This window comes from Helicoverpa zea, chromosome 21 (genome assembly GCF_022581195.2).
Source record: "Helicoverpa zea isolate HzStark_Cry1AcR chromosome 21, ilHelZeax1.1, whole genome shotgun sequence".
Lineage (NCBI taxonomy): Eukaryota > Metazoa > Arthropoda > Insecta > Lepidoptera > Noctuidae > Helicoverpa > Helicoverpa zea.
Window position 1 is genome coordinate 6,742,948 of NC_061472.1, and position 20,449 is coordinate 6,763,396.

The following is a 20,449-nucleotide window of genomic DNA, read 5'->3' on the forward strand; positions in this document are numbered from 1 at the left end:
GTGAACTTAGCAACTGGTGTCTTATGACACACCTTGCAAAACGAGCACTTTTTAAGGTGAGTGAAGATTTGGAAAATGAAAGAATTTTGCGTAGTTAATATTTACTGTGAACATCTGTCTGCCTCACTGCTGTTGTACCCGCTGATTATTTATAGTTAAGCTAAGCACTATATATTTAGTTATAAGTTAATGTTGTTAATCTCATTTTAAGTGAACCATGTTATTATGAGAAATAAAGTTCTTTAAACCTAATTTACATATCTACATGAAATGCAAGATAAATAAAAGATTAAAAAAAAGATATAGTTACGTGTAGGCGAGAGCTCTGGCGCGGTGCCGGCGATGCCGGTGGCGGCCAGCGCCGCGGCCGGACCGTGGGCACCGGCCGCTTTTACATGAGCCTCCATCATTGCTGCTGGTACTTCGTCCTGGGGGGGAAGAAAGTTGATTGCAAATAACAAAAAACATCGGTATAGGTAATCTTAAAAATGTACGAAATTGTCTGGGACATTTAACTGTTTGATTATCAAGAACACGCTATTGTAAGAATAAAGTTCCCGTAAAACAACTTCGCTTTTCCGAATTAGCCCATTTGAAGCCTCGCACATGAGATTTTGTGTTCGCTAAATCGCACTCATTTACTTACATGAGGAAGTACATAGACTCCCTTATCTAGTCTCCCTGTATACTCCTCATTTATATTTCCCTATCTATTCTCTTAGGTACTCCTGCATCTACTAGATTATGTACTTCCTTATCTACCTAATCAATCACTATACTCCCCTATGTACTTTCTTATATACCCTACTTTTATACTCCTACTGAACTCCTCCAATGTATTTACGTGAATTTTCAGCCATATCGGATGGATGTGACCAACCTTTTTTTTATTAGATCCACCCAGATGTCACCATCAATAAGATCCATATTCCTATCCCTTACCTTAATAGCAGCGAATTCTTCCATAGCGGCTCTGGTAGCTTTGGAAGCGATGCGCGGGTCCACCACTGACGCGAGGAAGGCGACCGTACTCATGACGGGGTTGCCGGTCTTGCTAAACGGTATCGGCTGATATGCTAGTGGGCCGAGAACGCCTCCTATGTGGGATAAAATGTGGTTAAAGTAGGTACATAAGAAGAGGTAATATGGAGGTATCAAATAGTTTAGCAAAAACTAGGCTATTAAAAGTGTTTTGCAAGATAATTGATTAAAAGGTTTGGTGTTAAAATGAGCCATCAAGTTTAGAATATTTGAAATGAATGCAGGTTCCGTCATCCACAAAACTGTTTACCAAAAATGTAGATTTGAAATAAGAATTAACAAGTCTCTTGTACACTGATACTCCTTGTTTGTTAAACAGTATCAATATCAATACCTTCTTGGAAGCTCGTGTCGTCGTAAGACAATCCCCTAGTATTCAGGCATAAAAAAAAATCGAAATAGAGGGTCTTTAGAAGGTAGATAGATGTATGTATACCAGCTTGCGGATCATGTAGATAAGGCTCCTCGATGGGCAGTCGCAGGAAGTGCAGGATGCACTCGTCCTGTGTCCGCGTGCCCACGTGTGCCGCCACGCGGTTCCAGTCGTCGCGGTGCAGCTCTAAAGCCTCCAAGAGTAGGAGGGTCTCTTGTTCCGTCCATGCTCGGCCTCGGGCGCCGCCGCGGTACTGCAGACAGTTAATTATTATCATTTTGGTCACGTTCGTGCGAGATAAATATAAGACATATTTTGTGGAAGATATTAAGATATACAACACAATTCGCTTTGACATTAGACTGCTATAGATCCCTGGATAGATGCCACCAAGGATCCTTTTTTTTTTTTCATTCTTTATTTTTTTAAGGGACATTTATAATCGCATTGCGTATGTCAGTCCCATGGTAACCTAAATACAATCAATCATATCTGGGCCATGAACATAAACAGATTCTTCGCATCATCACTATTTGGTTGTGACAAAATTTTATTTAATGCACCTACTTCAAGTCTGTTCACTTCCAAGACCTTAAACAAAGCATTTCTCTTAGACTCATACCGCACACAGTCCATCAATAAGTGGAATAAGTCCTCAATCACTCCACATTCCTCACACTTGGGCCTTAAGGCCTTAAAGAACATGCAAAATTGTGGGTCCTATGTTATTAAAATTTTGCACTAGCTAAAAGCTAAAAAGCAGTTACAAATTGGTCAATAAATAAGTAATATAAGTATTTTATTTTTAGTAAATTAGTTTAAGTTTGTAAATATAGTGTTCATATTCTTAAATAAATGTACTGTTTTTTAGTATGTAATATATGTACCTGATCAAGTTTCAATCCAGGCGCCGACCCGAGATCTAGAGAAGGCTCCGGCTTGATTGGTGGGACAGGTGGTGTGGCACCCGCACCCGCTTCGGCGCCGTTGGGTAAACCTGGCTCCACTTTTGGCACATTCTCCGCTTTACACGAAGACAAATTTGGGAAAAAAATAGTTTAGTTTGAATATTTATTATTAGTGTTTATTACTCTATATTTTAAAGATTACTATTGATATTTTTCAAGTATTTTTTTGTAGATGTGAGGATGAAGCAAAATAGCCCAAGATAGATAGGTAGATAAGTCTTTTAGCAAAAGTCTGCATATCTGGGGAGTTTGTTGCGCCACTTCTTTCCAGCAAAAACTCGTAGGAAATGATGAAGGGCGGACGTTTTGCAAACTGTCTGCAAATTTTAGACGTTTAAAAATATTTGTTTTCCAGAGAAGTTTGAATAAATAATTTTTACTTTTTCTCTTTACTATTGTATCATCACAATAGCTAGATAGACAATAAAATGTTAATACAGACCTGGTCTGGGTTGCGTGGGCCGGGTGACGAGCGGTTGCAGGCCAGACGGCGTGTCGGACAGCACGTGGAAGTGCGACGTGGGCGGCGGACCCATCGCCGTCGGACGGGACTCCGCTTCCAGCTAAGAAGGAAAACGGTTTTATTGTTACATAGAACTTTATTGTGTAAAGGTAAGACCGCACTAGGCGGAACTGCGCTGCAGCGGAGCGACGCGATATTTTTAAATTAAGTTCGATATATCGCACTAGAACTGCAGCGGCGCGACAATATTCTACCCTAGTCGGTTGTCAGCCACTTACCGCGATAGATGATTTTGTTTTCATTTTGTAAATCATATAGCTCTGTATAGTTACTAACTAATAAAATTAACTTTTCTTCATCCATTTTACAACACAAATTGCATGTCCGGCACGTTTCGACTTGTATGAAATAGATTTGTGATGCCTCGTGAGTCGCGATCGCGCTGCTTACTATATCGCACCTAGCGTCGGCGGAACTGCGCGTAGAGACAGCGCGTCAATTTTGCTTAGTTGCCCAACTTTGGCGCGCGGTGTCGCGCAGCGTAGTTCCGTTGCCGCGTAGTGCGGTATCTCTAATACATTTACTTAGAAACAATATTTTGCAGCGCAGTGTCGCCTCGCTCCGCTGCAGCGCAGTTCCGCCTAGTGCGGTCTTACCTTAAAGGACAGCGTTAAATTAATACATAGGTCAATATTCAAGGGTATGATTGTGTGTCCGAAGTGTCTGTCTCCGAAGTGGTTTTGAGTCATTGAATTGCAATAGCTTCCGATTTTTAATGTTGATTTTGCTCACGCTGTTCCCCTCTTCCATTATCACTTGGTAACTTGACCAATCAAACATTGAGTTTGGCAAGATGTATATGGCTTGATTGTCAGGCACTGCGACTGTTCTCTCAAACCCTGTGGTCGTGAGGTGCTCGGTATAGTGGTACCTGGTAGTTGATGAGCCCCCACTGCTCGAGGAAGCCGTGCACGCGCATGATGGCGCACACGTCGCCCGCCAGGTTGCGCCGACACGCCGTGCTCGTCAGGTACTCCGTGGGGTTCAGCCGGTACGTGTCGATCATGAAGTTCCTGTAGTACACGCAAATATTATTAGTACACCTTCTTAAATGGAACATGTTTGAGTAAACACGACAAAAATGCAAAGCGAAAAGTAAACAATATTTGGTCAAGCTTCGCAAATTCGTGTTGCTTCCTTAGTCAACGCGGTTTTGCGGATGCTAAAGACCAGTGGCGGATCCAACTCTCAAAAACGTCATCCGAAAAATCACATTCTATAAATTCAGGTAGGTACATAAAGCAGTACGAAGGGAGGGGTTTAAGTAAGGGATCAGGGTGCAATGGGGGAATACCCAAACGTGTCAAATAGTAGAGTACCTAAGGGTGTGCAATAGGGAAATATACGTGGAAGCAGGAACATATTAAGGGATATGTTCTGAGAGTACACAAGGAAGATTATAAAGAGAGTAGATAAGATAATATAAGGGAACTATAAAAGTGTTTTTAAGGACAATACATAATCGACACAGTGAAAACTAGTTTTCAATTAATGGTACTAAATCCTACCTGTAAGCGAGATAAATCTCCGGCGTCTTAGACTTGTTCTTGCCGTTAAAGAATTCAGGCAGCGCTCTCTTCTCAATAGTGTGTATGGAGTTGTAGTCGAACCACGCGGAATATGATGGTACCACAATATGGTGGGTCTGATCTGTCACATTGTCTTCTAACTCTTCTTTAGTGAGCATTTCCTGGAGAGAATAAAATATGGATATAAAGATGTTGTTTGCAATGAAAAAGTATTGTTAGTTGTGATGTTGCAGTTATAATACGGATTTATACTAAAAGAATATAAATCAATAATCATTTGTTTATTGTAAAATCAGTTTGTTTCAGCCAACGTTATGATAAGTCGAAAACAAATGCACTATTCAGCTGATATAATTATAATATGAGTAGATACAACTTCCGAGCAAAGTACACTCATGTAGCCATAATCGCACATCTAAAGCCGCCAATTGATACCTAAAATTACTACATAGCGAAGCTCCGAGCCTAGAAAACGTTTGGATAAACCAAAATATATATAAGTGGAGAAATAAATCAGCACAGTTAACTTTTGTTTGCTTGCAAATTCTCTTTAAAAAAATTCCTGGTCCAATTTGAAAAGTTCTTTCAGTGTTAGATAGCCCATTTATTGAGGAAGGCTACTTTTTATCCGGGTAGGTGCGGAGGTTCCCACGGGATGCGGGTGAAACGGCTGGCAGAAGCTAGTGGTCAATATGTACCTGTGTGTTAGAGTCCGAGTGCTTGCCCTGCGAGTCGTCGTGCGCGTCGAGCGGCGGCGCGGGCGTGGCCGGCGCCTCGCCCGCGCCCGGCGCCTCGCCCGCGCCGCCCGGGCCCGCCGCGCCCGCTGTACATACAATACATATTTTGATGTAGTGTTGAAAGACATAAACTTTACCCACTAACATTGTATGATAAATGAATATAGCTCTCACCAGAGACTGGCGCTTCGGTAAAGAGGTGAACTTAATAATTTAGCACACTTTGACAATGTATGTGTGTGCCCTTCATCGTTATAAAACAAGTTTTTACACTTGGGCTATGGAACCCCCTAAAAACTCTGTTCATCTATCAACGCATCACACATTTACGTCTAATCGTGACACAGTTATTATTTTTTTCAAATGTCTTACTTGTTTTTTTTTTCAATATCTCTTCAAAATAATGAATTAATACTCACTATCGGCAGAGCGTTCGTTCTCAGGTGTAGGCGCGGCATCGGTGTTATCTCTGGACGCATTGTCCTCTTCTTCATCCACGTCATTCTCCCGTCGTTTCGTTATACGGCTGTAGAAACAATGGTAATTATAGTGTTATTGTAGGTACCGTGTCGGAGAAATTTTGCAAATGCAATCATTTTCATCTATTTGACCATAAATATTCTATAACTTCGTTGCAAGTAGTATGGAACGGTAAAAAGAATGAAAAATATAGCTGGCTATATTCTACTAAAATATTAGTAACAGGGTATATTATCGAAAAAAGTTTCAAAAGGGCGGTGACAGTCGGTCAACAGTGATCTTATGGTTTCGTATTTTCCTTTTGTGGCAGGAAACCCTAAACACCTAAATACCTAATGACATCATTATGTTGAGCTTAAACAATGTAGAAGATACTGTTAGTTTATTTGCAATCTCTATGGTTACCTCTTCCTCTTGGCATGTTTCTGCGGCGGCGGCGAGGGCGAGCGCTTCCTCTTGCTGCCCTTCTTGGCCTTGCTGGACGGCTCCCCGCCCGGGATTAGGTCGTCCACTGACAGACGCAGTTTGTGCACCTACAAGTGTAAAATACATTACATACTGGATATTGTTTTTATCATAAGAGAAAAGACCAATGTAGGATCTCACATTAAGTGTCAATTTTATCGTCCAAAAACACTATACTATGTAAAATACCATGTCTTAAGCAAATAAAGATATTCTATTCTCATCATGACTGTTAGGACTGGCCTCAATATCTGAGAATCTATTTATATAATGTGGATTCAAAAATTTTAAAAGATTTTTTTTCTTCAATGTCGATTTTTTTTTTCTTTTTTTTTGTAAACCGATATAGACCAAGGCACACCTCTGCGTGTCCTAATAAAGTGACACAAATTTCCACCTAATTCACACAAATTTCCAAAAAATATTTGTTTGTTACCTTCTTCTTGCCATTAGCGTCGACTTCATAGTCCTCCTCGTTCATCCACTCGTTGTACTGCGGCAGGTCCAGCACCCAGGACGCCGACACGCGCCACGGCTCCGAGCGGCTGCACTCCCAGCTTACCGTCTCTGGGACGTCCACCTATAGAAATGGAGTAAAAGATGATGTTACATTGCTCTCTATTTTGAAACAATACAAAGCTTGGAAGAAATAAATATGCGAAAACCCTCACATTTATCTAAAAGGTGCAACCCTAATTTAGCAAAATGATCCCATTATTAAGAAGAGGTCGTCGCTAAGTCAAAGTCGCGCGGTTTTAATCGATCATGAGATTAAGGCAACGCTTGGCGCAGACGGTCCGTGGATGGGAGACCATCTTGTCATAACGAGTTCTTCCGTGTGTCAGAAGGCACGAAAAAGTGGTGAGTCCCGGAAAACGACATTGAACATATTTGGCAGTCGTTACGGGTAATGAGAAACCAGAAAATCTAAAACCCAGCCTTACGGAGTGGTATCGATCGGGTTGCCCGGGTGACTGGGTTGAGGTTAGATAGAAGACAGTTGCTCCATGTAAATGTGTTATATGTGTTATGTGTATGTAGTGTTGTATCAATAAATATTTTTTCTTTCTTTGATCTCTTTCTTCTTAAAATACTAGTACTCAGCAGTATCCTGTCAGACTGGAAGCCGACCCCAAAATAGTTAGGAAAAAGCTAGGCAGATTCAAATTCCTCAGACTCACGGGCAGGTCGGCCTGTGCCCAGGTGTCGTGGCTGTCGGGCAGGTAGTACCAGTGCACCAGCACGTGGTTGCCGCGCCGGAACACTGGCCGCGCGTACTCCTCCTCCAACGGGTCCACCGTGGGGTACACGATGTGTGTCGCGTCTTCTTCGTCTTCTGTTTAACGAAAGAAATCTAATATAAGCAGGTTTTAGACAACAATTACCTACAGATGCTACAAATAAATATAAAATACACTCAGTTTAAGAACCGCCTCGTTGGGCTAGCTGTCGCATTGCGCGGCTACTGTACACAAGGTTCGGGTTTGATTCCCGAGACGAGCCGAAATAGCTTTGTAGGTTTTAGAAACTTTTATCAAAGCAGCTCGGAGTCTGTAATCTGGTGATTGATACACCCGTGCATCAGACAAATATAAAAAAAGCCACCAATTTGTTTGTTTTAAGCTGTGACAAAGTGAAGTGAAACCCCGTATCGATAAAACAATATCTTCAATAAATTTCTGTTGAAGGAGCATGCTACTTCTAGCACCAGAATCTAACAAATATGGAAATTAATTTCAAACAATAATTACCGCAAATATCTCCCTGGTGATTGACAACGATGTCCTTAACCTTGTTGGCGGTCGCCTTATCGACATCCGGACGAATGAAGACAGCTGGTGACCGAATGATTTCGGCTCCAAGCAGCGAGGACTCGATCTCCATCATCATCTGCACGTTCAGGTCTTTGCGGGACGGGTTCTGTAAATGTGGGAGTGGGGGGAGGGGACCAGAAAATGTTTAGTGTTAGATGATGATCTTATAAGTCCACGTGAAAGCATTCGATTTTAGAAACTTAATTATTAACAACTATAAAATTTGACACAGACAATATTTGAATCAAAGTTTGCAGTTTATTACTATTACTCAAGTGCAGAAATATAACTATTGGATAAAAAGATTTCGAAACGCAAATTCGAGGACTTAAAAATAAAATCATGAGAACAATTTTTACATATAAAAATAATCCCAAGGTTGATAGATGAAAGTACAATAACACATGCAATACAGACAGTACAAAAGTGAATCAACCCACAATGTATTAGTGACATGACAAAAGAGTTAGGGTTATTAATCACACAAACACACACAAAGAACGTGTTATTGGAAGTGCCCATATTTACACACAAGTTTGACCACAGATCTATATAAACCCAGACAAGTATTTGGCAACATAATGACCCTTGCATGAAATGTACAGCCATGTTACTAGACTTTAAAGTAATTCAAATTCCAACGTCAGAAAGAAACGATGTTATATTTACTGTATAACTAACTATCAGTATCCCTTTATCTCTCTTCGCCTGATCTCTCTCCGGTCGTGTCGGATTACCGTCCTATCGGGCTATGAGACTGAAGGAATACTGAGTGCACCTGTGTCTGCGCAAATGCTTGTGCATTACAATATGTCCTGGCAGTTGGCTAATCTCCTTATACCAGGACATCATAATCATAACTCTATCTCTTTATAACTCTGCGTTCGATATAACTTTAATGTCCAGTACTATAGGTTGAGAGTATGAAAAACATTGGGAACTGCTACCTTCAAGCAAGAGAAGATTTCGTGTTACTCTATAGATCCCGTGTGTGTGATCTAGGAAAAATGTGATCAATAACAACACATCACTAAAGAAACTATTTTATATAAATTAATTGTGCTTCAACATAAATTGTTGCTCTTTAATTCTAAAAGAAACTCCATTTCAGAAATAATTAGAGAGATAACTATTCGTTCTTAATTATACTAAAAAAAAATAAGGCTATCATTGAAAAGTAAAGATAAGGTTTTTTTGGAAAATAGTATCGAATAGTCCCCAGGCCGGCGAACAAGTTTTTTTTTTTATACATATACATTTAAGACTTTGTGAGTGTCTTCCTTACGATGAGTCCGACAAACTTTTCGAATGCGCAAATTTTGGTGCCGCTGCGTTTTTTAATGCTTGACTCCTGAAATTGTCGATATGACACGTTTCATCTTTTGAGATTCGTTTAATAAAGTTAACTAGAGAATGGTGGTCAACTTGTCCGATAAAGATCGTGCTGCGTTTGGAGTGTCCACCATCCTGAAAATGTCGGTATGACGTCACTACGACTCTTCGTACCTACACGTTTCATTTTTTGAGGTTTGTTTAATAAAGTTAACTAGAAAATTGTGGTCAACTTGTCCGATAAAGATCATGCTGCGTTTGGAGTGTCCACCATCCGAAACATGTCGATATGACGTCACTGTGTCTCCCCATACATGTATGTCGGTCAAATACAACAATGATAGATAATACTATTCTTATTGCAAATATCGACTTGTCCGACAAATGTAGTGAGGCAAATAGTCAGTTCGACAAGAAAATTAGAAAAAAATATTACAATTGGAAGAAGTTTATTCTTTTTGTCAATTTCTGACTTAAATATTCACGTGCATTATTTAAGTATATTAAATTGGCATACTACTTACCAATTTTAATTACTATTTTAGAAAAAGTAGCCTGACTAAGACGTATTGTTGATAGTTTATATTATGTTAAGGAATAATATCCCACATCTATTAATGGACTATATATCAATCAAAAGGTCTTTTTAAGTGCAACATTTTGTCTCAACATACCACTTATCAATTCTTAGTATTTTAGAAGATATAGCCCAAATAAGGCGTATTATCGATAGGTTTTACTATGTTAGGGAATAATGTCCCACCTCTAGGTATGAACCATATGTCAATCGAAAGATCTTTTTAAGCGCTATATTCCGTCTTAACATACTACTAATATACTCACTTGAAGTTATGAGCCATATTTCAATCAAAAGATCTTTTTAAGCGCAAGGTTGTATTAGCATAACTCCGACAAATTGTTAGTATTTTAAAAGCTAGAGCTTTTCTAAGAATATATTATCGGTAGGTTCTGTCAAGCTAATCCATTACTTCTTTAGTAACAAATTATATATTATTTGAAAAACCTTTCTAAATGAAACATTTCGTGTTAACATACTTCCGACAAATTGTTAGTAGTTTAGAAGCTAGAGCTTATTTAAAATTATAATTATTGATAGATGTTTTCAATTAAATAAATCCCATCTCTAGTAATGAGTTATACATCATTCAAAAGACGTTTTTAAATGCAACATTTCATATTTAAAAAACTGCGGCGAATTGTTAGTATTTCAGAAGCTAGACCTTATATAAGATTATTTTATCGATAGGTGTTTTCAAGTTAATAAATCCCTCCTGTAGTAATGATACATATATTATTCGAAACGACGTTCTGAATGCAACATTTACTATTAACATACTTCACACCAATTGTCAGTACTTTATACCAAATCTTAAAATATATCTATATTTTCCGGACGGTGGACACTCCATATGCAGCATGATCTTTGTCGGACAAGCTTACCACAATTTTCTAGTTAACTTTATTAAACAAATCTCAAAAAATGAAACAGGTATGTACGAAGAGTCGCAGTGACGTCATACCGACATTTTCAGGATGGTGGACACTCCAAACGCAGCACGATCTTTATCGGACAAGTTGACCACCATTTTCTAGTTAACTTTGTTAAACGAATCTCAAAAAATGAAACAGGTATGTACGAAGAGTCATAGTGACGTCATATCGACATTTTCAGGATGGTGGACACTCCAAACGCAGCACGATCTTTATCGGACAAGTTGACCACCATTCTCTAGTTAACTTTATTAAACGAATCTCAAAAGATGAAACGTGTCATATCGACAATTTCAGGAGTCAAGCATTAAAAAACGCAGCGGCACCAAAATTTGCGCATTCGAAAAGTTTGTCGGTCTCATCGTAAGGAAGGCACTCACAAAGTCTTAAATGTATATGTATCAAAAAAAAATTTGTTCGCCGGCCTGGGGACTAGAATGTACCTTTTGTTAATATAATACCCTCGTTTTCATTTCGTGCATTTGACCTAGCGACAACATGCGTATGACTCGTGATAAAATTTTCAGAAACACAAAACCTTGAATTTCCATTCATTTCTTTTCACTGGCACTGCTTTAAGCATGTGCCAGATTGTTTGCATTTTTAGCACAACAATAGGTCTACATGACAAATATTTTTGCAGGTAGTCTCTGCTTTTTCAAAAATAATTCCATTTTGGATGGTTACGATGGAGTGGGTACCTCGTAATGTTGCTGAATTTATAATTACTGCCCAAGAAATGAAGCTACATAAATTACTTAGCATCCATAACCAACTAGATAGACGGTCCTCGTTACGGTAAAGTTCATACGCATGTTATCACAGATCAAGTGATGCATTGTTATTCAGCCGCGTGGTGCGGGGCAAGGGCTGCGGGGCGGCGCGGGGCGGCGGTGAGCGAGGCGGCGTGCGGGTAGTGCATACCTTACCGACCTGGAAGTCGAACTTGCGCCACCGCTGCTCCGACTTGAAGCGGAACATGGTGGCGAGCACGGTGCACAGGGAACCGCCTGGCTTCATGTCCATGAATGCTTTCATCTGGAAAGAAATGAACACATATTTTAATCAGTAACAAATGTGATTAAATTAGTTGTAGTTTCAAATTATTCTCAATGTGTATTTTCTAAACATCTTCTGCCAGCCGTTTTGCCCGCCTCCTCAGGGAATTTCTTCGTGAAAAAATCACAGACTGATGCTATATAGTATATCATTAATAAATTTGAGAATAAGATTATTTCAAATAATGTGACCATTAATCTACAAAAGTAACAATAGAACTCTATACAAGTTCATGGCCATATGAACAATTAAAATGTTTCAAATATTTCATTGTATTGTACGCCATATTTGGTAACAAGCGGTAATTTTAAGACAATGGGTCATTTGGCAATGCAAAATTATAATACAGTTATATATAGTAGATCCATATATCTCTGAGATATAGTATATTGTTAGCACATTAAAAACTCTATAAAGATAAGTATCGTTAATAACTTCCGTTCATCTGGCTAGCTTAATTTTTCCTTATCGTGATTGAATAAATTTATATGAACCTGGAATATATAGTTAATTAAAATTTAATTGATTACTTAGTTTAGTTATATTGTTATTGTCAATAATGGACACACAATGCAGCCAAATGGTTGAAACAGCTGACAACACCAATCAAGCATTAATCTAGTTTTAGAATGGCGTGGTTAAGTTCTAGGGCTACCTGTTTGATTGAACGGCTATTTGCGACAAATACCCATGAAATATAGTTGAAATATTTAACAGCTATATCTCTTTGGTAACATTGGAAAGTATCACTAACTGCAATGACAAAGGGAAACTCGCTAAACTTGCGTCAGAAGGGCAAGACAATTGTAAAGTCGGAAGTAACATCGATTAGATGTGACAGTCGCGTGAACAGGATATGTAGCATATCAGCTGTAAACATTAACCGTGGTAAGGTTACAGGAACCATTACTGCTAATTGTGCATACCTAATATTTCCCATACTATAATTAGCGTCATACTAATACTTTCCTAAGATTAAGAGCGTTTATTTTAACTCTAGCCAGAAGGTTACAAAGTTTTTACCATTTCTAAGTCAACCTAAAAAAAGCTAGTCACAAAATTGTCACAGGTTTTTGGAAAGAAGTAAAAACAGTGCTAAATACATTTCCTAAGATGTCACATAATGGTTTAAGACCTCGTTTAAGGTCGCACTTCCGCGGAATGGTATCTTTTGAGCCGTGACTTCGTATCGGAGAGCGCGACCTTCCTAACTAATTAACAACAATGCGAATTTGTGTAGACGTACGATAATTTCAATGTGGATGCTGTAGATGACGTAGAAATTACATTAAAATGCGGATAAAAATAAATAAAGTTTGTATGGATGTGAAACTGCTGCAGCAATACCAAAAATTATTCATTAACAGCCAGTTTCTTCATCAAAAGTTAAAGCCAAAGTAAAAGTCAAAGTAATGTCTAAAGTAAAAGTAACGGTCAAATTCAATTTTTCTATTAGTTTTGCTGTCACTTTAGCCTTGAAAAAACGAATTTGACCGTTACTTTTACTTTAGACATTACTTTAACTTTTGATGAAGAAACTGGCCGTAAGAAAGTTAAAATATTTCCTGGGTTCCTAAACCAGGCAAGATGTAGGGCAAACAGCTAATTCAATAAAGTTATATAAAATAACAGAGAACAAATTCAGCATTCAAATTAATTTATTTCCTAAGGAAAATTCATTCCAATTAACCAAGCAATCGTCCTATGTATTTTATTGATCCTTTTACACATGTTTATAGTGTTATCCGTACAAAACATAATTTAAAAAAAAACCTTATTAATGTAATGTATTAAAAAAAAATCACCTTAACCTCTGATAATCGTGATTATCAGAGGTTCTATTACTTGTAGCTTAACATTCACCTGTTCAAGAACGCCACAGACCGGTTACCTTAGCCAGCATTGGGAGATTGTATCGAGACGGCGAATACGCAGAACGTTTGCCAGTGTTACACAGTATTGAAGATACAATGATCGTGTCAGTCAGGAAATTCGTATTAAGTTTATTTTTAGTGAACTGTTTAGCTTATAGAGCCCCGGCACCGCTTATTAAAACTGTGAGTAATTTTGGATTTATTTGTAGAAAAGGGAAATAAGTTTTTTGGGACGTATATAAATAATTACCATAATCTCATTGGTTGGTAGAAAAACAAAGCCTTATTTTTTTTTAAAGATTTGTCTTTTCATGTTTGTAAAAATTAAAATAGCATAATTTTTTATTTGGAATAAAAATAAATTAAATGCCTAATAGCTTATTTAAAGAATATAAAACAACAGCATAGAGCTGTGTTTTGTTTTCTCCACTATTAAATTTTAATTGAAGATGTTAGTACGTTGTAAACTATGAAGGTGAACTTTTGAAACCAAAAAAGGACCAACTGATGAATCCGTTTTATTATTAATGCTAATGTGAATTGGGTTTATGTGTTATGATTATACAGCTAAGCCCAAAAAAACTAAATTATTGTCTCTTAAGCTTTTTTTAGGATACATGAAATCATTCCCTCTGGATTCTGACTGTTGGAGCAGAAAACTAGCGAACTCCATAGTATATTGAAGAGTTATAAAACAAAAATATTTCTTTAACACCCTACGTTTATAATCGAGATTCAGATGCATCTTAAAAAGGCCTGTTTCATTACATCTATAGTAATTATCTGCCAGACTTTAATAATAATTGAAATTAACTGTCAAATATGACTGTCCAGAGGTAACATAAAAATACAATACAATATGCAAATTTCTGTAAAGTTGCTGTTTTTTTGGCAAGTTAAGTATTTACGCCTCCTAAACTATCTAGGCATATATTAGATCTTCCTCATCTAATTCTTAATTAGTAATATCTAAGATATGCTATTCATTTTGTTAATCTGATTTTCCTCGCCGCGGTCAGTTCATATTAGCTAAAAATGTGGCGTAAACATAATTTAACTTTATTATACCTACTCTATGATCATACTGAGCAATTCAATGAAAAATAATCGTAGCCCATTGTAACACGTTGTATTAACTTTCACGTTAATAATAAACGTATTATAAGTAAGCCAAGAGCTAAACCTAGCCTAAAAAACAAATATTTTGTTGCACCAGGTGCAGAGAGGCGGCACGCACTTCGAGGGCCCCCATTGGTCAACAGCTGAGAATGCACTATATTGGGTCGACATCCATGACCAAAAGGTGTATAGATTCGATGCAGAGACGGCTAATATCACCTCTAAATCAATAGGTAATTTAGATAGCTAGATTATTTTTGGTGTAAGGTAATTTTGATAGATCGATTATTTTTGGTGTAAGGTAACTTTGATAGATCGATTATTTTTTGGTATATAGATTCGATGCAGAGACGGAGAATATTAACTCTAAAACGATTATTTTTAATTGTACAACGTAATAAAAATTCAAGTCGTGGTGGCCTAGTGGGCAAAAAACCAACCTCTCGAGTATGAGGGCGCGGGTTCGATTCCAGGTCAGGCAAGTACCAATGTAACTTTTCTAAGTTACATACAAACTTAGAAAAGTTGCATTGGTACTTTCTAAGTATATCTTAGACACCAATGACTGTGTTTCGGATGGCACGTTAAACTGTAGGTCCCGGCTGTCATTGAACATCCTTGGCAGTCGTTACGGGTAGTCAGAAGCCAGTAAGTCTGACACCAGTCTAACCAAGGGGTATCGGGTTGCCCGGGTAACTGGGTTGAGGAGGTCAGATAAGCAGTCGCTTTTTGTAAAGCACTGGTACTTAGCTGAATCCGGTTAGACTGGAAGCCGACCCCAACATAGTTGGGAAAAGGCTCGGAGGATGATGTAATAAAAATTCAAATTACACAGTACCTATTGTATTTTATCTTAAGCGCTTTCTTGCCAAAGGTTTTGAGCGTATTTTTTAAGTGATTAGGAATAAAGGAAAACTAATTGTGTCATTTAAAACATACATAGTACATTAGGAACAGACATTACGATGATTATTTTTACTTAGCAATAAGACATTAAGGCTAATTCATATCTGATGACACCATATCAAAATTTATCGTTTATTCCGTTGCAGGTTACGGGCCAGTGTCATTAGTGGTAACAGTGAAGGACTATCCAAAGCTGGTACTAATAGGAGTGAGGACAGAATTATATTTCTTACCCTGGGACGCGCCTGAAGGCGACAGTTCCCTCAGATTGTTGAGTGCCGTGGATTTAGGCTTGCCGGACAACAGGTGCAATGATGGCAAAGTTGACGCGAAAGGAAGACTTTGGTTTGGTATGCAGTGTTTTAAAGTTATTTTTTCAGGTGCTTCCTTTACTAGAGGCATGGCATCTGGGTCTTTATATCTAATCGTAGTGTCGAAAATGAGTATTCATTATGAGAAACGATATGTAAGCGTGAATTGAATACAGAACATACACGTCAATGCGTATTGGAATTTAGCAAACCAAAAGTGTCTTTCAATTTTCTCATTGTTTCGCCAATAAATCAAACATTTACTTCAAAATGGTAGCATAATTTTTCTTATAGAAAAACCAATTTTAAATTCAGGTACAATGGGCAAAGAAGTGAACAATAACGTCGACAAAGATCAGGCAACTCTTTACATGATGGATGAGCACAATTACTTGGACCCCATGGAGAAGGTCCGGCCGGTGTCCATCTCCAACGGGATCGCGTGGACAGCCGACAACAAGTTCATGTTTTACATAGACACGCCGACTAGAAATATAGACGTTTTCGACTTTGATCTCGAAGAAGGATGCATTCGTAAGTCCTAATGACCTTCTTTGTATATGTATTATTATTTATTTCATATCTTATTAATGTGGTTTGTATACTATATTTTTTTGCTAAGTATAATTATTACTCAGAATATTGTTGGAGAACATAGTATTATACACAGCATATACAAATTAGACAATCATTGTCTGTAAAAAGTAATACAGACCAACCAAAAAAATCAATATATATTACAAACAGCATAGTAAAACTATTTTTTTTTTCAGGCAACAGGCGGACACTATTTAGCTTCCAAGCCAACAATGTAACTGGATCACCTGATGGAATGACCATTGATTCTGATGGCAATCTGTGGGTGGCTTGCTTTGATGGATGGAAGGTAATCACTCATGAACTCATATCATCATCTGCCTAGCCTTTTCTTAATATGTTGGGTGTTTTACGTGGAGCGACTGCCTGTCTGACCTCCTTAACCCAATTACCCAGACAACCCCATACCCATTGGTTTTCAGACTTCTGGGCTTCTTATAACAAGTGCCAAAGATTTTCAAATGACAGCCTGGAGCCACCAATTTAATGGACCTACCTTTGCATGGACTCATTATGAAATAGATGGTCATCCATCGAAGGACAGAACACTCCAAATGTTGCTTAATCTTATGAATGACCATCATGTGTAGTTATTTAGCCACAAGATTGTCTGCCGCGTTTATATACCAACGCTTGTTAAAGGTTGAAAAGTTTTATTTCTAAATTACTACACTCTATTCTACTCTGGATTTAAAAAAAAGTCTATATTTCCAGGTTATCAAGATTGATTCACGAGCTGGCAAGCTATTGGAACAGCATAGGTTACCAGCGGCTAAAGTAACATCAGTCATGTGGGGTGGGCATGACCTATCTACGTTGTTTGTAACCACCAGCAAGGTCGGCCTCTCTCAAGCTGAACTGAACACACAGCCTGATGCGGGCTCGCTATTCGCTATAGAAGGAACTGGCTCAAAAGGATTGCCCGAAAACCAGTTTATTTTTGCTAATGCTGCAGATTATTAGATATACTGCTTATACTTATTGATATATTATTATGTTATTTAAAATAAATTGGTTTGATACCCTTTCTTTGTGTTGTTTGTTATTTATTTAATTTATTGAAATGTTGTAAATACAGTTTGGACAGAAATATTATCACTTTTAGAATAATTATGTGTCCTCAATGTAAGTGTTTTAAGAAATGTGACACAAACAACTTTTGTAAACTGCCTCACATTTTTAGCATTAATCCTGATAGGAAAATTGTATGTATGATTAAAGTGACAAAATGCATAACGTCTATCTATGGTCAAAATGGAACCTACAACATTAATTAAATGATAAGTTTCTTCTCTTATACCCATGTATTTGGCTAGTTGAATAAACTATAGGTAGGTATTTAAAGTCTTTTATATTATATTATATTACTAAGCACATCTTCATCTTCATCAGTCTTTTATATTATAAGCACAAGGCTTAGTAATATAATATAAATATTCAAGATTATGCTGAAACCTAACCTGAACATATTATAACCATAAACAATCCAAACAAAACTTACCGGAAGCCTCAAAAAAGGTGGATCTGAAGAGTTCTTCCCTAATTTGTTTTCTTGATACTGAATGAGCTGTATAACCAGTTGAGCCAAGCCCTCTTTTGTAGGGGGATCTGTCTGCACATGCTGAAAGATAAACATATAGCTGTCAACACTCAATATAAGAATCTTAGTAATAAATACCTCGAAATGTCGGTCTCGAAAAGCCCTAGTTCAACTGAAGTAATATTCTTAAACTACTATCTCAAATAACAAGTTGAATACTGTTTACAGTACGAAATTAGCTTTGGGATGCTTGGTGCATCTTGTTCGTCGTTAAGACTGAAATCATCGTGACTACATAAGCATTATTAAAACACTTAAAATTGAGGTCTTACCTAAATCTATAGAGATAATATACTACTATTTAACTAATTCAACTAATATTTTACTTACTTTCTTGCAATTCTTTTGAAGCCAAACGCGAATTTGATCAAATTGTGCTAGTGATTCCGGTGACTGAAAAAACTCGATATTAGGCCCTCCATCCTTCTTTGGGCCTATGGTCGCCATCCTGGATGAGTATGTGTATTATTTGTCACAAAAATAAACGGATTTAAAGTCTATACTGCAATTATTTAGAAAGAAAACCACTGTAAAAAATAACAAGCTGACACGGCGTCGCTGCATCAATTATTTTTGACATTTGTTTTTTTTTCTGTGGTGTGGTATAGACTAGACTATAGACAATACCAAAACAGGAATAAAAGAGTGTATTGATTGGTTCAAAAAAAATGTTAGCTAAAGTGAGATCTAGAATAGCTATTTCTAGTAAAATATCTCTAGTAAATTGTCTCTATCGCTCTAACTAAGGTTTGCTGTTAGGCCCAGCGCACACCGCTGGAAGCGCGTCATTTGAAACTGTCTACAAGACGCGCGCGTGATACAAGTTGCGCACGCGTGCTCTTCGATGCTCTCTCGCGCGCGCCGGAGCGGCCCATGCGAATTTATTTCTTTTGTAGACCGTATGTCAAAGTAGGGTTTATATTAAACTAGCTTTTGCCCGCGACTTCGTTCGCGTGGATTAGTGACTTCCAGCAGATTTTTGGTTTGACCAATAGATGGAGCTATATGTATGTCCGGAATTATTTTTTATTTTTATATTTCTTTGTAATAAAAGCTATTGTCTTCGTCGTTATTTGTAACAAGATGTCGTGGTGGCCTAGTGGGCAAAGAACCAATCTCTCGAGCATGAAGGCGCGGGTTCGATTCCAGGTCAGGCAAGTACCAATGGATGGCACGTTAAACTGTAGGTCCCGGCTGTCATTGAACATCCTTGGCAGTCGTTTCGGGTAGTCAGGGGCCCCATTCTCCTAATTTTACTTAAGTGACATACGATTCACGTTCGACTCGATTCGACTGAGATCCAATCCCGACTCGATTACGATTGAAGCGTATGTGGCATTGCGCTATTTTTTCTTTGAGATAAACGTTTTTATCCTTTTCTGTCATTCAATAATGTATCATTTTGTCTGCAAATGATTTACGATTGCAAAATGATTGTACAGCAAACTACCGTATAGACCAAAATCACCAAAATAGCAGACCAATCGCACACCAATCAAATGTCAATCGAATACGATTGGTCTTATATTAGTAGCAGAATGCCCAATATGGTTAAAACTGCTATTGCGATCATATTGCGATTCGATTTCTATTCGATTTTTAAAATTATTAACTTAGGAGAATCGGGCCCCAGTTTCCCCATGGGTATGGGTCGCCTAGGTACCTAACTGGGTTGAGGAGGTCAGATAGGCCGTCGCTTTTTGTAAAGCACTGGTACTCAGCTGAATCCGGTTAGACTGGAAGCCGACCCCAACATAGTTGGGAAAAAGCTCGGAGGATGATGATGATGTAATAAAAACTATCCTATGTCCTTTCTTAAGTTCCAAACTATGTATGTACCAAATTTCACACAAATCGGTTCAGTACTTTAGGCATGAAGAAAAGACAGAAAGACAGAGTTACTTTCAAATTTATAATATTAGTTAAGATTGTTGTCTTCAAATGTGCTCCGACGCGCTTCCAGCGGTGTGCGCTTGCCCTTAGAGAACCCAACTTTAGGTTAAGCCATCGGCACATCTGTTACAGCCTTTTTTATCATCCCACTGCTGGGCACAGGCCTCCTCTCACACGGAGAAGGATCGGTACATAACTTATAATCTGTATTGTGTGTAGGTATAACATAGACATAATATTTGTAAACAGGACTGCGCATATAAACCCAAAAAACGAGCCGAGTGAAACAGTTAGTACGGAGGCTGTCTGTCCCTTT

The 20,449-nt window shown here is 38.0% G+C and overlaps 2 protein-coding genes across 4 annotated transcripts in view; one reads left to right on the plus strand and one right to left on the minus strand.

The window, feature by feature from the left end:
* The window catches only part of LOC124640627 (SWI/SNF complex subunit SMARCC2), a 27,517-nt gene extending 8,698 nt beyond the window's left edge, over positions 1–18,819 (minus strand). For 2 of the 3 annotated variants that reach the window (XM_047178486.1, XM_047178484.1), the window contains exons 1-16: positions 18,571–18,819; positions 18,142–18,261; positions 11,699–11,812; positions 7,868–8,036; positions 7,298–7,452; positions 6,553–6,696; positions 6,057–6,184; positions 5,591–5,697; positions 5,133–5,257; positions 4,414–4,595; positions 3,777–3,918; positions 2,825–2,945; positions 2,302–2,438; positions 1,478–1,667; positions 943–1,097; positions 311–428 (exon numbers count right to left, since the gene is read on the minus strand). In XM_047178486.1, coding sequence (XP_047034442.1) covers positions 311–428; positions 943–1,097; positions 1,478–1,667; positions 2,302–2,438; positions 2,825–2,945; positions 3,777–3,918; positions 4,414–4,595; positions 5,133–5,257; positions 5,591–5,697; positions 6,057–6,184; positions 6,553–6,696; positions 7,298–7,452; positions 7,868–8,036; positions 11,699–11,812; positions 18,142–18,261; positions 18,571–18,687 — 2,224 coding nt within the window. In that variant the 5' untranslated portion in view covers positions 18,688–18,819. The remainder of the gene's footprint in view (positions 1–310; positions 429–942; positions 1,098–1,477; positions 1,668–2,301; positions 2,439–2,824; positions 2,946–3,776; positions 3,919–4,413; positions 4,596–5,132; positions 5,258–5,590; positions 5,698–6,056; positions 6,185–6,552; positions 6,697–7,297; positions 7,453–7,867; positions 8,037–11,698; positions 11,813–18,141; positions 18,262–18,570) is intronic. The other variant, XM_047178487.1, reaches the window with a different exon arrangement.
* Positions 13,734–17,669, plus strand: LOC124640628 (regucalcin-like). Its single transcript, XM_047178488.1, has 6 exons — positions 13,734–13,890; positions 14,924–15,059; positions 15,879–16,082; positions 16,359–16,577; positions 16,817–16,929; positions 17,355–17,669. Exons 1-6 carry the CDS (start codon positions 13,804–13,806, stop codon positions 17,601–17,603), a joined length of 1,008 nt encoding a protein of 335 aa, XP_047034444.1. The 5' UTR covers positions 13,734–13,803; the 3' UTR covers positions 17,604–17,669.
* Positions 18,820–20,449: the final 1,630 nt, after the last annotated feature.